Here is a 14,028-nt window from a genome sequence, read left to right as displayed (position 1 = left end):
AACACACTCAGGAACAGTTTCAAATACATATTTATTTCATCCCCAACTCTGTATCAATCAGACAGAGATGACAGACTGAAAGACAGTGTACAAAAACAGACGTCTATAGAAAAGTATGCTTATATTGAAATACGTCCAAAGGTTTTAATAAAACATGTAACTTAAAAATGTTTAAAGTTGAAGAATCTTGACAAGTACAATGATAAAATACCAACATACATATACAAATGTACATCTTCTTTGTGTGCATGTTATGTGTACAAAAGTGTCATTGCAATTCACTCTGCGCATGATTGACCATTTAGAGAAATAGGTCCTTTTTCATCTCGCATTTCAAATCTACTGCTGTGCACAATCAGTATTGGGAAGGCACTTTGCAACAGACCAACATAACAATACAAGAAAACAACACAGGTAAGTATCTAAGCAATCAATCAATAAAAACATCCTATAAATTGAACTACCATAACAGGTGAGATAAACAAACAACCAATACCACCAGATGAATTGAATAGCATGTATGGGCGATCACCAGTGTTGCATATCATATGAGCATATTTCTAAAAACAGCATTGTCTCTTACTTATCCAATAAATAACACAAAGAAATTTTAAATTGATTTTTACTCCATCCCGTGTGAAAAGCATCACTATTCAGTGGGGATATTAAAACAAATTAAATTGAATAATATGGCCTAAACAGACTGATTGATCAAAGCCATGGGTGGCAGAACTAAACTGGTAGAGTATACACTACCAAAACAAGGTAACAGCACAGAGAACCAGACCTGGATTCAAATAGTATTTGATTTAGCTTACCTGGCACAATAGAAGAGTCCCACAAGTGCAAAATCCACCCATCTGTCATTCCAGCCAGACTCGAGCGAATGCTTTCAAGTACTTTTTGAACCCAGGTCTACAGTGAACAGGGATACTTCTGTCACCATCCAGTGAACAACCTCATCCCAACAAACATTTACATCCAGAACAGTACACAGCAGATCATGGGCACTCACAGTGCGGAAAACCGAACAACCACCACCAAAACTTGGCAAGGAAGGAAAAAAATGTTTTATATTATATATATATAAAATCCCCATTCATCGACTAAAGATGAACTCAATCATTAGATATATATATATATCTCTTTTTTTTTTATATGCCATGCATTCGGAAAGTATTCAGACCCTTGACTTTTGCCCAATTTTGTTACGTTACAGCCTTATTCTAAAATTAATTAAATACAAAATGTTCCACAATACCCCATAATGACAAAGCGAAAACAGGTTTAGAAATTGTTGCAAATGTATTAAAAAATAAATTTAAAAATACCTTATTTACATAAGTATTCAGACCTTTTGCTTATGAGACTCGTAACTGAACTCAGGTGCATCCTGTTTCCCTTTGATCATCCTTGAGATATTTCTACAGCTTGGAGTCCACCTGTGGTAAATTCAATGGATTGGACATGATTTGGAAAGGCACACAACTGTCAATATAAGGTCCCACAGTTGACAGTGCATGTCAGAGCAAAAACCAAGCCATGAGGTCAAAGGAATTGTCTATAGAGCTCCGAGACAGGATCGTGTTGAGGCACAAATCTGGGGAAGGGTACCAAAAAATGTATGCAGCATTCAAGGTCCCCAAGAACACAGTGGCTTCCATCATTCTTAAATGGAAGAAGTTTGGAACCACCAAGACTCTTCCTAGAGCTGGCCGCCTGGCCAAACTGAGCAATCGAGGAAGAAGGGCCTTGGTCAGGGAGGTGGCCAAGAACCCGATGGTCACTCTGACAGAGCTCCAGAGTTCCTCTGTGGAGATGGGAGAACCTTCCAGAAGGACAACTATTTCTGCAGCATTCCACCAATCAGGCCTTTATGGTAGAGTGGCCAGACAGTAGCCACTCCTCAGTAAAAGGCACAACAGCCCGCTTGGAGTTTGCCAAAAGGCACGTAAAGACTCTCAGACCATCAGAAACAAGATTCTCTGGTCTGATGAAACCAATATTGAACTCTTTGGCCTGAATGCCAAGCGTCATGTCTGGAGGAAAACTGGCACCATCCCTATGGTAAAGCATGGTGGTGGCAGCATCATGCTGCGGGAATTGTTTTCAGCGGCAGATACTGGGAGACTAGTCAGGATGGGGAGAAAGATGAACAGAGCAAAGTAGAGAGATCTTTGATGAGAACCTGCTCCAGAGCACTCAGAACCTCAGACTGGGGCGAAGGTTCATCTTCCAACAGGACAACCACCCTAACACACAGCCAAGACACGCATGAGTGGCTTTGGGACAAGTCTTTGAATGTCCTTGAGTGGCCCAGATCCAGAGCCCAGATTTGAACCCGATCGAACATCTCTGGAGAGATCTGAAAATACCTGTGCAGCAACGCTCCCCATCCAACCTGACAGAGCTTGAGAGGATCTACAGAGAGAATGAGAGAAACTCCCCAAACACAGGTGTGCTAAGCTTGTAACGTCATACCCAAGAAGACTCAAGGCTGTAATCGCTGCCAAAGGTACGTCAACGGTCTGAATACTTATGTAAATGTTACATTTTCATTATGGGGTATTGTGTGTAGATTGATGAAGGAAAAAAACAATTAAATCAATTTCAGAATAAGTTTGTAACGTAACAGAATGTGAAAAAATGCAGGCGGTCTGAATACTTTCTGAATTCACTGTATATGAATGAATGTTATATACACTCGTTACAATCGCAATATAATGATAAATAAAAGCAGGAATGTACTGAAAGTAATAAAGCAAAATTATCTGACAAACAATTAGACTAAAAGCCTTCTTGTTGATTAGATTCGGAGGACAAAAGCACATATCAGAGAGCACCAAACACATCCAGATATTTCAGCATACATACTCACTGTTGCTCCCTAGTTGGCCGCCTGTATCTAGCATAACTTATAGACTAAAATCAGTACAACACATCGACATCTCAAACATAAACTCATTTAAAAAAACTTTGTCCACAAAGCATACAGGGCAAATCAATAAATTAATAAAATATATTCTACATTTCTCACGATTTCTAATAGTCAAACCTGAACTTGGTCCCTGTTGAATATCTAGAATTGATTTCACGTGACTAACAAATACATCTGTTCTCTAAAAATCTGTAATAAGAGAATAGAACATTCTCAAATGGAACAGCCATAGGGTTTTATCCTTGCCCTGCAGAAACTGATAGAATTGACTATGATTCTATTCAGAGTTGGACCAGAGTTCCATTTGCAGCCTCTCCCCTTCAGGAGCTCTGTCTGAAGTAAGGGGATGCTTGGGTTTGACGGTTTCACCGCAGCTGTGAACAGCATATTGATAATAAAAAAGCAATTCAAAATGACCCAGTGAACGCATGTACTAACCCATTGGTTACAAACCACACTCTGTATTTCCATTACCTGACATGATAATAACAGCATTTACTAATATATTTTTCTTATATGTGCATGTGTATGGTAACGGATCTTAAGGGCATGGTTATGTCATAAACAACAATACAAATACAATCAAAAAGGAAGATAACAGCTTCCTAAAATCTGCTGTCTAAGTTTCTTAATGTTAAAATAATTCATGTTAATGTACATTTTATATTCTGCTCTGAAATGGTCTTCATAAAGAAATGCTGTATATAGATAGTAATAGCGAGCTCCATGACACAGAATGTAATAAAACAACAGTGAGCGATGATGCCATGAACAGCAGAGCAGTATATAGACAATGCCAAGAGCAGTCTATAGACAACGCCAAGAGCAGTCTATAGACAACGCCAAGAGCAGTCTATAGACAACGCCAAGAGCAGTCTATAGACAACGCCAAGAGCAGTCTATAGACAACGCCAAGAGCAGTCTATAGACAACGCCAAGAGCAGTCTACAGACAACGCCAAGAGCAGTCTATAGACAACGTCAAGAGCAGTCTATAGACAACGTCAAGAGCAGTCTATAGACAACGTCAAGAGCAGTCTACAGACAATGCCAAGAGCAGTCTATAGACAACGTCAAGAACAGTCTATAGACGACGCCAAGAGCAGTCTATAGACAACGCAAAGAGCAGTCTATAGACAACGCCAAGAGCAGTCTATAGACAACGCCAAGAGCAGTCTATAGACAACGCCAAGAGCAGTCTATAGACAACGCCAAGAGCAGTCTATAGACAACGTCAAGAGCAGTCTATAGACAACGTCAAGAGCAGTCTACAGACAATGCCAAGAGCAGTCTATAGACAACGTCAAGAACAGTCTATAGACAACGTCAAGAGCAGCCTATAGACAATGCCAAGAGCAGTCTATAGACAACGCCAAGAGCAGTCAAAAGACAACGTCGTGAGCAGTCTATAGACAATGCCAAGAGCAGTCAAAAGACAACGTCAAGAGCAGTCTATAGACAATGCCAAGAGCAGTCAAAAGACAATGTCAAGAGCAGTCTATAGACAACGTCAAGAGCAGTGTATAGACAACGTCAAGAGCAGTGTATAGACAACGTCAAGAGCAGTGTATAGACAACGTCAAGAGCAGTCTATAGACAACGTCAAGAGCAGTCTATAGACAACGTCAAGAGCAGTCTATAGACAACGTCAAGAGCAGTCTATAGACAATGCCATTCCCTTACATCTGATAGGCTGAACAGACCTAACTAGGGCAAATTTCCCACACAAATCTAGGTTCACTTTCCCCCACATTAACCTATTGGTCACTTCCCCCCCACTGAGCTACAGGTCACTTCCCCCCCAGCTCCATCCCACTATGTCCTGCCTCAGAGTCCACCAGCGACGAGGCAAAGGCAGACTGGACGATCTGGAAGCCAAATGACTCCAGCAGAGACATGTTCTGTTGAGGGGAGAAGGGTGAGCCCAGGGAAGGACCCAGATCCCCCAGACCTGACCCCGACCCTACACTCACCACTAGACTCTTCTGGACCCCATGATGGTGCACTCTGTTGACGTGCTTATTGAGGTAAGACTTGGTGCGGAAGGTCTGGGTGCACTCGCTGCAAGGGAACTTCTTCACTGGAGAGTCCTGGCTGGTCTTGGCTTTAACGTCACCTGGTGGCGACCCTCCCACAGCATCGGTAGAGGCTCCGTTGCAGTCAAACGGCATCCCAAGCTCCTCTTCCTCAGACTTGTGCGTAGACTTAATTTCGTCGCCGTTGGACAGATCCCCGAACAACGGCTCATCTCCCTCAGATTCTCCTTGATGGGGGCATTTTCCAGCATTCTCCTGTCCGTCTGAGGTAAATACAGAGGGGGTGGGGGAGGATATGGAGGGGTGGAGGACAGGGGGGAGGAGAGGGAGAGTTGATAGGGTGGGGAGGATATGGAGGGGAGGAGAGGGAGAGTTGATGGGTGGGGGAGGATATGGAGGGGTGGAGGACAGAGGGGAGGAGAGGGAGAGTTGATAGGGTAGGGAGGATATGGAGGGGTGGAGGACAGGGGGAGGAGAGGGAGAGTTGATAGGGTGGGGGAGGATATGGAGGGGTGGAGGACAGGGGGAGGAGAGGGAGAGTTGATAGGGTGGGGAGGATATGGAGGGGTGGAGGACAGGGGGGAGGAGAAGGAGAGTTGATAGGGTGGGGGAGGATATGGAGGGGTGGAGGACAGGGGGGAGGAGAGGGAGAGTTGATATGGAGGGGAGGATATGGAGGGGTGGAGGACAGGGGGGAGGAGAGGGAGAGTTGATAGGGTGGGGGAGGATATGGAGGGGTGGAGGACAGGGGGGAGGCGAGGGAGAGTTGATAGGGTGGGGGTTGGGTAAAGGGAAAGGACACAGGGAGAGTCAGAAAGCAGAGGAAGTTTAAGGGGAGAGAAAACCTCAAATTAGGCCATGCACACGCAACACAAAATGTGTCTATTTAGACCAACAGGTAGCACTGCTCTCCGGTTAGCTGCCGCCACCACCTGCAACATGAACAGGGGACAGTTTACTGCTGTGTGTACTAAGCACCTGCTCCCATGAAACCCATTGGTTAAGAACAAAAAAAGAGTATAGTACTGTTAAGTAGAATTGTTCTGCAATTCTTAAAATACATGGTATTCATTTATATTATAGGAACAGAGGGCACATTTGTTCAAATGATATAATATGCATTCATTTACCTAATAGTTATACACTTTTCATTGAAAGCAAGGTCTTTCTTCCTCATGAGTTTGGGGCAAAAAAGACAATTCCACAGGACCACCCACTTTGTCATAATTTCTTTACACTTAAAAATGTTCAACCTGGACATAGGTGTTTATTGGTAGCACTATGCGGCAGATTATTTTAGCTCAGATTGAACAATGTACAATATCGGCCCATAATATCTGATATGAAAAAGGCTATTGTATCATCCACATTTTGACTAAAAAAATCATAATAAAAAAATAAAAACAACCGGTGTCATGTTTTAATCATGATACCAAAACCACATCAGAACTACTTACGTGTCGACATAAACTAAGCGGATTATTTCCAGGAAACCTTTTGCTCATGCATCCCGTCAACCAAATTTCCTTGACTCTTTATGCACATGCATCCCCAAGAGGTTGTTATCGTCTCGTCTAAACAACTCTTTACAGTGGAACTCGTTACTCGTCTAATCAGCAGGCCTTGTTTAGTGCCCTAAGCCCCAAACCCCACCCTACTGCTGGCCCATACTGACCTGGCAGAGGCCCGTGGAGGGGGTGAAACCCAGGCGGCCCGGCAGAGTGGCACTCCCAGAAATATGGAGCCCCCCCAGGCCCTGGTTTCCCCAGGAGCAGCTCGGGCTGCAGACCCAGGGAGGGAGGGCCGGCCTGAGGGAGAAAGCAGTGACCATCTGCCTCTGGGAAGGTGACCAGCAGCCGGTGACTGGTGCACAGGTCTACACCAGACAGAGAGTAGAGAGGGGGCAGCAGAGACAACAGACAAGGCCAGCGGAAACCATACATACGTCAATGTAGTCAGGATATTACCCAGACCTTACTAAGTCTAATTTAGTAGCTTTACTTTGTCCAGTGATTATAATAGACAAAACTGTAAACAGTGAATGAAACTTTTTCCTGTATTACTTGCCAAGCCAGCCAACTTGATTTATTCTAAATAAAAGCAGTTTGCCAATAGATTTAGAATTCTGGCATGCCACCAATAGATTTAGAATTCTGGCATGCCACCACATTGCAACGATTTTAGATCTGAGATAGGTAATCACGAGGAAGTCCATTTCTACAGCTAAAAAACTGAATTGAGTTCAAGGTTTTAGCCTAGAATCTAAACCTCTCCCCACTAGGTTTGGGCGATATTCAGATTTTCATACATTTATACCGTTTCTGTACCATACCAGGGTATACGTCATTACCGGAAGGGCACATAAGGGTCGCACAAACCAATTTGGGGAACATGAATCTTGATCCAAGAGGGGATTGATTGTCTCTGCTGTAAACAAGAAGCATGATCTTGCCATCTAGCCACTTAGCTAGCAAGTTAATAAACCAAATGCATAACTGGAGCTCGAGGCGAGGTGGCCGAGGTGGGGGCCACTCCTCCAGCTAAAAAAATTAATCCAAGTACTGTTGGTATGTCTAAATACCCCGGTATACGGTATAACGCCCAAGCCTACTCTCCACACTGCTTTGACTCCTTCTCGCTCTCTGCCAGAGTGAAGTACTGTGCAGCCGAATCCATAGGCTGCTGCTAGTTGCCATGGCAATAATAGTTGAAAAAAGCTCCATTGAATCCAGAGGAACACTGCACAGTAATGTATGATTCAATAGACATGCAACATTATAGTGCATCATTTGGCCAACGGCCACAAGTTGATGGAGATGACAGCAAGCAACAAAAAGCGTTTTCAGAAAGCATTCACATTGCCATGCTGAACACAGACAGAATAGCATGGCACTAAGGCTATTAAGGCTAAACACAGTCTCTGTGTATGTCTGAGCCCTGACTGAAGAGCAACAAGGCCATGGGAACATGGGGAGGCATACATGCACTTCTTTGTTGTAGCTTTTTATGAGCTGACTGAGTCCCTGACAACCTGCAGTATCACAAAACTGACCACTGGGGGGCAGTGCCCCATTAGAGAAAATGCCAAATGCTGCAATTGCAAATGTGTCTTTTACCTTGATGAAGTCATGTTTTTATTTCAAGAAATAGGCCTACACATATTCTAACCCATTGAGTAAAAGTTATCCTTATTGATAACTTAATTCACATCTCTGCCTAGTAAAATGCAAAAAGTGAAGTTCCCTAATCAACTTCCTCTCAGTTTTCTTCTCTCTTCACGATATAAACCAAGCAGAAGAGCAGACAACTACACATGCATGCTGATTTAGAAAGAAGTCTGCTGCCATGGGCCTAACAATCTCTTTATATACACACAATATCAGCCAGGACAACCATATCAGCCTGCTGTACATATGATGCTTCTGAAGACAGTGTCCCTACTGTTAGCTGATGGAGGCACAGAGGGGATGGATCCTTTAGCGTTAGCATCACTGCGCAGGCAGGAATGCCTATATGCTTTGTGTGGATATGTGTATGTTTGTGTTTTTGCCAGGCTTTAAAAACAGATGCAGAAGGTTTTCCCAACAAGCAGCAGAGCAGATGATGATCAACACAAAGCAAGAAGAGACATAGCCTATGCTTGGAGGCAGGGTGGAGCGGAACAGGGTGGGCAGCTGCTTGCCTTCCACTGTGCACTGGCGTCCCGTGTGGTAGGGGGCGCCGCTGTGCATCTGCAGCTCCCCGTGCAGCGCAGGGTAGGCACCGTGTGCTTGGGCAGTACGGGGGAGCAATGGTGAGCCATGGTGCGATTTTACGTGCACCTTAAGGTAGGATGCAGTGGAGAAACCTGGAGACCCAGAGAAGAACACAACAAAGGGCAGTGGCACTACACACCCAGCAGGGAGAGAATGGATGCGCTCTGTTGTTATGTACCCAAAGATGACAGTGGGACAAAAAACACCTCTTTCCCAAATCTGCCTTTCGCTGTGTAATTCTGTTTTATATCTTCATCCAGACAATGATATATATGAGATGGTAACAAAGGATAGTAATATGATTTTGTTGAACTAAGCTGAGCTGTTGGATGTTGTAACAACCCTCAAAAGCAAAACTGAAGCACATCTAACTTCAAAGGCAAAGAAGAATATGAACCAACAAGAGGTAGGCTAACCACAAGCAAGAGTGAACAATACGCAACCACTGTTCTCCATTATCTAGGCCTACCACAAGAATGACACCATGTCCAGACAGGTAAATCAGGGCAAAATAAGCAAGTCAACCCAATACATTATCTTGACTTGGGGCAAAATTTCTGACCAAGAGACAAACTGCACATGGGGCTTGAAATAATCCACAGTAGTACACACATTAAGGTAAGACACAATTATTAAACCTTAACATACAAAATCAAGCCTTTCTAAAAAAATAAAACATCAGCACTAACCATGTTTCCATCCAAAGTTTTTATGTAAGTCATACCTATATAAAAGAAAAAGTAATGACAGCTGTGATGGAAACAGGAAGTTTGGTTACATTTAAAAAATGCTGACAGTTAATATGTTCGTTCGACATGGTGGGATCTTTTTGTGTCTGTAAAATTAATTAATCGAGAAATGGTGGTGGAAACGCCTTTATGGTGTAGTCCTCCCACTACGACTTAGGAAACCATGCAGTTTATTAGGCTACAGATTAAACGAGTTTTGATGAACTTCACAGGGTGGTGAAAGTGAGCTGTGACCTTGATGCTCCGTTCCAATAAATATTGAGGGTTTTATTCTGGTGACATGATGATTGATGGATGACTGCCGTTTAACGAATAAAATATTCTTGCTCTTATCCATCAGTTGCCTTGTGGTTAGTGTCCGCCCTGAGATTGGAAGGCTGTGAGTTCAATCCCCGGCCAAATCAAACCAAAGGCCGTAAACATGGGATCTGATGCATCACTGCTTGGCACTCAGCATTAATGAGCTAGATTGGGGGTGAGGTCCTGCGGTGATAGACAAGCATCCTGTTCAGGGGGTGTACTTGTACATCAAGCTGCCTCACTCTACAGAAGCAGGAGATAGGCTCCTGTCCTATGAGCCGTTCTGGCTTGCACAAGCTGCTACTTACTTATCCATAATAATCTCATCATTCAGCCTACCTGCGCTGTTGGCTAGAGTTAATGTGCCAAGACCAGAGCAACGTTAGGCACATTTGCTATTTAATGATATGGAAACACATTGAACTTTAGATTTTTATTCGGTATATGAAAACTTTAGCGTTAAAAGTACATTTTCTGTGCACTATGTCATCACCCACTGATTTTTAAACACAACAAGTGGAAACACACCACTGGTGGGAAAATTTGCATTTTATATTTATGCAGATTCTGGACTATTCGGCAGGGTAGCCTAGTGGTTAGAGCGCTGGACTTGTAACCGGAAGTATGCAAGTTCAAACCCCAGAGGTGACATGGTACAAATCTGTCGTTCTGCCCCTGAACAGGCAGTTAACCCACGGTTCCTAGGCCGTCATTGAAAATAAGAATTTGTTCTTAACTGACTTGCCTGGTTAAATAAAGGTAAAATAAAATATTGAATGAAATATGTCACCAATTAGATGGAAGCCTAGCTGGCAAGTATCTGATAGGTACAGCTCTATTTTGGATAATTCATTAACCAGATAAAAACATTTTACATTAATGAGACTACACGCATTAGCGTACAAGAGAGTCAATTAGAATGGCAGCAGGAGAACATTCAGAGGCCAACAAAAAAGAAGAAAAGGGAAAAACACTGCACAACACATGCAGACACTACAACTATGATCTGCAAATAGCCCATGATTGCAGTTCACAAGCTCTTCTGTAGAAAGCAACCCAAATGCTTTGCACCAGCTGAGGTAGTTGATGGTTACTACAGTGTTAGAATTGAATAGTAAACATTTTGGTAGATCATCCTTGTTGCAAGATGGCAATACCATGCTGGAAGAGAGGCAGGTTAACAAGAAAAACACAAAAATCTAAGACATAAGAAGATAGCACAGTCATAGATTGGAAGTTCCCGCCCTGGTTCTCCTGACAGATATGTGGTGATGATGCTGCACCCTAGGCCTAAGGTTACCTTTGTTGCATATACCACAGTAGTTGTGAGGTCCTTCACTGTGTTTCTTGAGATGGTCGGTCATGTACGCAGCTCGGAGGTACTTCCCACACATCTGGCAGGGGATCTTGTCCTCGTGACAAGCTAGGTGGGACCGCAGGCGATCTCTTGTAGCAAAGGAAGCATTACAAATCTGAAGAACAGGTGGAAAATACAGGTAAAATAATATGCCTTCATACATGTTCCGTACAGAAACACTATTCATTTACCATCAACCTTTCAACCATATTCTAATCAACAAGAATGACAACTAAATCTTTTAAAACAAGCAAATACCAAAATGACAGATTTGAAGTGTGGTGTTCATTCATTGTGACAAATATAGAATCCACATCCACTCTTCTAAGAGGATCCAGTTGTTGCGATTGTCTCACCTGGCACTTATGGGGTCTCTCTGTTGTGTGAACCTGCTTGATGTGTCCATTCAGATGGTCTGGCCTGAATAAATCAAACATAGGCATGTTGAGACAGATGCAAGCAGTAGACGACTGATTATGAATTCATTTTCCCTCCAGATCATAGAATGCTTCAGAATAGAATAGGCAATGCACCTGGAACCTAGTGGTTTTAGTATACAATAATTGCCCATAGCTCACCTGGAAAACCCCTTTCCACAGCTTTGACAGAGGTAGGGTTTACCCACAGATCCATCATGTGACCTGACATGGTATGACATCCTGTCCTTGCGCTTGAACCGCAGGCCACAGACATGGCAAGCATATGGCTTTTCCCCAGAATGAGACAACTTGTGTCGGTTCAGGTGGTAAACATCCCGGAACACCTTCCCACAAATGTCACAGCCAACGTGACGTCTCGTCCTCTCGCGCTTACGGCTGTTTTCTATGCCTACTCCTCCATGCAATGGCATGCCATTCTCCAACAGACCGGGCTGACCAGAGTGCGATATCGAGGTAGGGCCTCCCTCGCCAGACAAGCCGTCGCCGCTACTCGCGCCATGGCTGGACGCTCCATGCTGCGCTTCGTGGTTTCTCAACCGCACAGCCTCTGTAAATGCCTTGCCACATATTCCACAAGGAAATATCTGCTCAATGTCTTCTTTAACATCAGAGGTGCTGATGTTGTAATGAATAGGTTCCATGACTGTCCCCTTCTTTGGTCGCCCCCTGCCTCTCTTGGAACCCGAAGAGCCCTCTTCTTGGAACGGGTTGCCCGTCATCTCTGATGGAGACACGGGCTGCAGGACTGGCATAGAGGACTGGGGGCTGCCATCCGACATGACTGTATCATTGGCCCGATTTCCATCCACATTATGCGTCTGCCCATTGTTGGTAAACAAGCCATTCCCATTTGACAAGTTGTCTACAGCCAATGTGAAACTAAATTCAGAGCCCCCCGTGGCACGGAATAAACTGACGTCGCCTCTTCTTGAGGGTGGAACAAGAATTTTTACATTGGACTGTTTGATTACTTCTTGGCATATCTCGATGACAGAACGCATTAGCAGAAATTTAGCAGCCGTCATCAACTCGGGGAAACATTCCAATCGTACCACAATCCTAGAGGTGTAGGCAAAGTCCAAAATATCTTTAAAAACTTTGGGACTTATCGTATGCATCTCGAGCTCTTTTGCCTCCCCGTCGCCCTCCGTTTGACAACCAAAAACGGACTCGAAATACTCGCTGCACGCCGCCAGTACCGCCTTGTGGGCAGGAAAGCTCTCTTCGCCGACGCGCAAGATCACATCGCAAAACTTGCCTCCATCTTTCCTCTGAATGTTGAGGTTGTGTAGCATCTCCGCGCTATGCTTGCTCACCTGATAGGTGTATGAAGAATTCCACGACTGCTCCGCTATTCTCTCCATGCCGAATTCATTCAACATCAATTGTTAGTGAGTAGGGGTGGCGAAACAAACAAAAAAAACGTGTACAGCTCAATAGTCTGGAGAAATTAAATAAAACCACGACGACCACCCCTCCCTCTCTAGCATCTAAAATGTAAGCAGCAGTGAAAAATGGTAGCCCCCCAGCTTCCTGTGAACTTTAACCTTTTTCGTTTCAAAGCTGGGGTTATCTAAATTTGTATTTCACTTTTACATAAAGCAAGTGGGTCTCCGTTGTGTCGAGTAAAATGTATTCGTCAAATAGACACTAGCTATTCAGGCTACATGAGGTTGAAGTTGTCAAATACATTCATACCATTTCTCTTCCTGGTTTCTCCCACACAAGCCCCCTCCCCCAGCCACAGGCAAGGTAGAGATGGGGTTCGTTCCTCTGCCCAGGCATGACAGATCTTTCAACGCCTGGATAGTGGCAGATTCAACCGCGCGTCCGATTATAATTTTTACGCTGCAAATTGACCACACAAATATTGTATTTGAAGATGCATAATTTCACACCTTGATTACATTGAGACGCGAGCATGACTTGTGTGTGGGAACCCCTGAAAGGTTTGACTAAACCGTGAAAAAATTAAAACACCCTTGAGCCAGCATCTGTTGACGACCAGTGTTTTAGTAAGCGGTCAGTCAATGACTTTACGCGCAACCATTGGGTGAGGCATGCAATGTCTGGCACCAAAGGCTACCGAGTGTCCTGCGTGCAGAACAGTACATGTGTTAGAATAAATGGCAAAACATGCTTTGTAGCGGTTGAACCCAACCACAGTTGAATTATTTTTATAACCCATTCCATTTTAGTGGACCAAAAAAGAAAAATGGAAGCCTACTGTGCAAAGTTCAGATGCCTTTGGAGAATTGCACAACCATCTGCATATGCAAATAATAGCCGTGTCATGTTCTGAGTAAGGGAAAGAAAGTGAGAACCGAAAGCCAATTTGGTAAGATCTAAAAATCCATGTTCATTAATCTCGAACTGTGATTTGTAGATCAGCCCAAATACAAAAATGTAAACAAACCATGAAGGACATTCATTAAGACTGGGGAAAATACCAGT

The 14,028-nt window shown here is 43.7% G+C and overlaps 1 protein-coding gene across 2 annotated transcripts; it reads right to left on the bottom strand.

The window, feature by feature from the left end:
* Positions 1-12: 12 nt before the first annotated feature.
* On the bottom strand, positions 13-13,348 carry patz1 (POZ/BTB and AT hook containing zinc finger 1). Of its 2 annotated transcripts, none has more exons than XM_020483679.2 (4): positions 11,713-13,342; positions 11,491-11,554; positions 11,078-11,249; positions 13-5,236 (listed from the first exon to the last, which is right to left on the bottom strand). In XM_020483679.2, exons 1-4 carry the CDS (start codon positions 12,954-12,956, stop codon positions 4,728-4,730), a joined length of 1,989 nt encoding a protein of 662 aa, XP_020339268.2. In that variant the 5' UTR covers positions 12,957-13,342; the 3' UTR covers positions 13-4,727. The 2 variants fall into 2 exon arrangements, with proteins under 2 accessions (XP_020339268.2, XP_031681284.1); XM_031825424.1 differs by lacking the exon at positions 13-5,236 and adding an exon at positions 6,915-8,820 and having other exon boundaries at positions 11,713-13,348.
* Between the last annotated feature and the right edge of the window lie 680 nt (positions 13,349-14,028).

Source organism: Oncorhynchus kisutch, linkage group LG5 (assembly GCF_002021735.2).
Source record: "Oncorhynchus kisutch isolate 150728-3 linkage group LG5, Okis_V2, whole genome shotgun sequence".
NCBI classification, from domain to species: domain Eukaryota; kingdom Metazoa; phylum Chordata; class Actinopteri; order Salmoniformes; family Salmonidae; genus Oncorhynchus; species Oncorhynchus kisutch.
Note: the sequence above shows the minus strand (reverse complement) of the source record. Positions and strands in the feature narration are given on the sequence as shown.

Bases quoted from the DNA above. Each gene is read 5' to 3' on its own strand.
- patz1 (XM_020483679.2), bottom strand. From the start codon at position 12,956: ATGTTGAATGAATTCGGCATGGAGAGAATAGCGGAGCAGTCGTGGAAT. The intron at 11,555-11,712 runs GTGAGCTATGGG...TGATTTATTCAG, and splicing joins TGTGGAAAGGGGTTTTCCAG to GCCAGACCATCTGAATGGAC. The intron at 11,250-11,490 runs GTGAGACAATCG...CCTGTTCTTCAG, and splicing joins AGAGACCCCATAAGTGCCAG to ATTTGTAATGCTTCCTTTGC.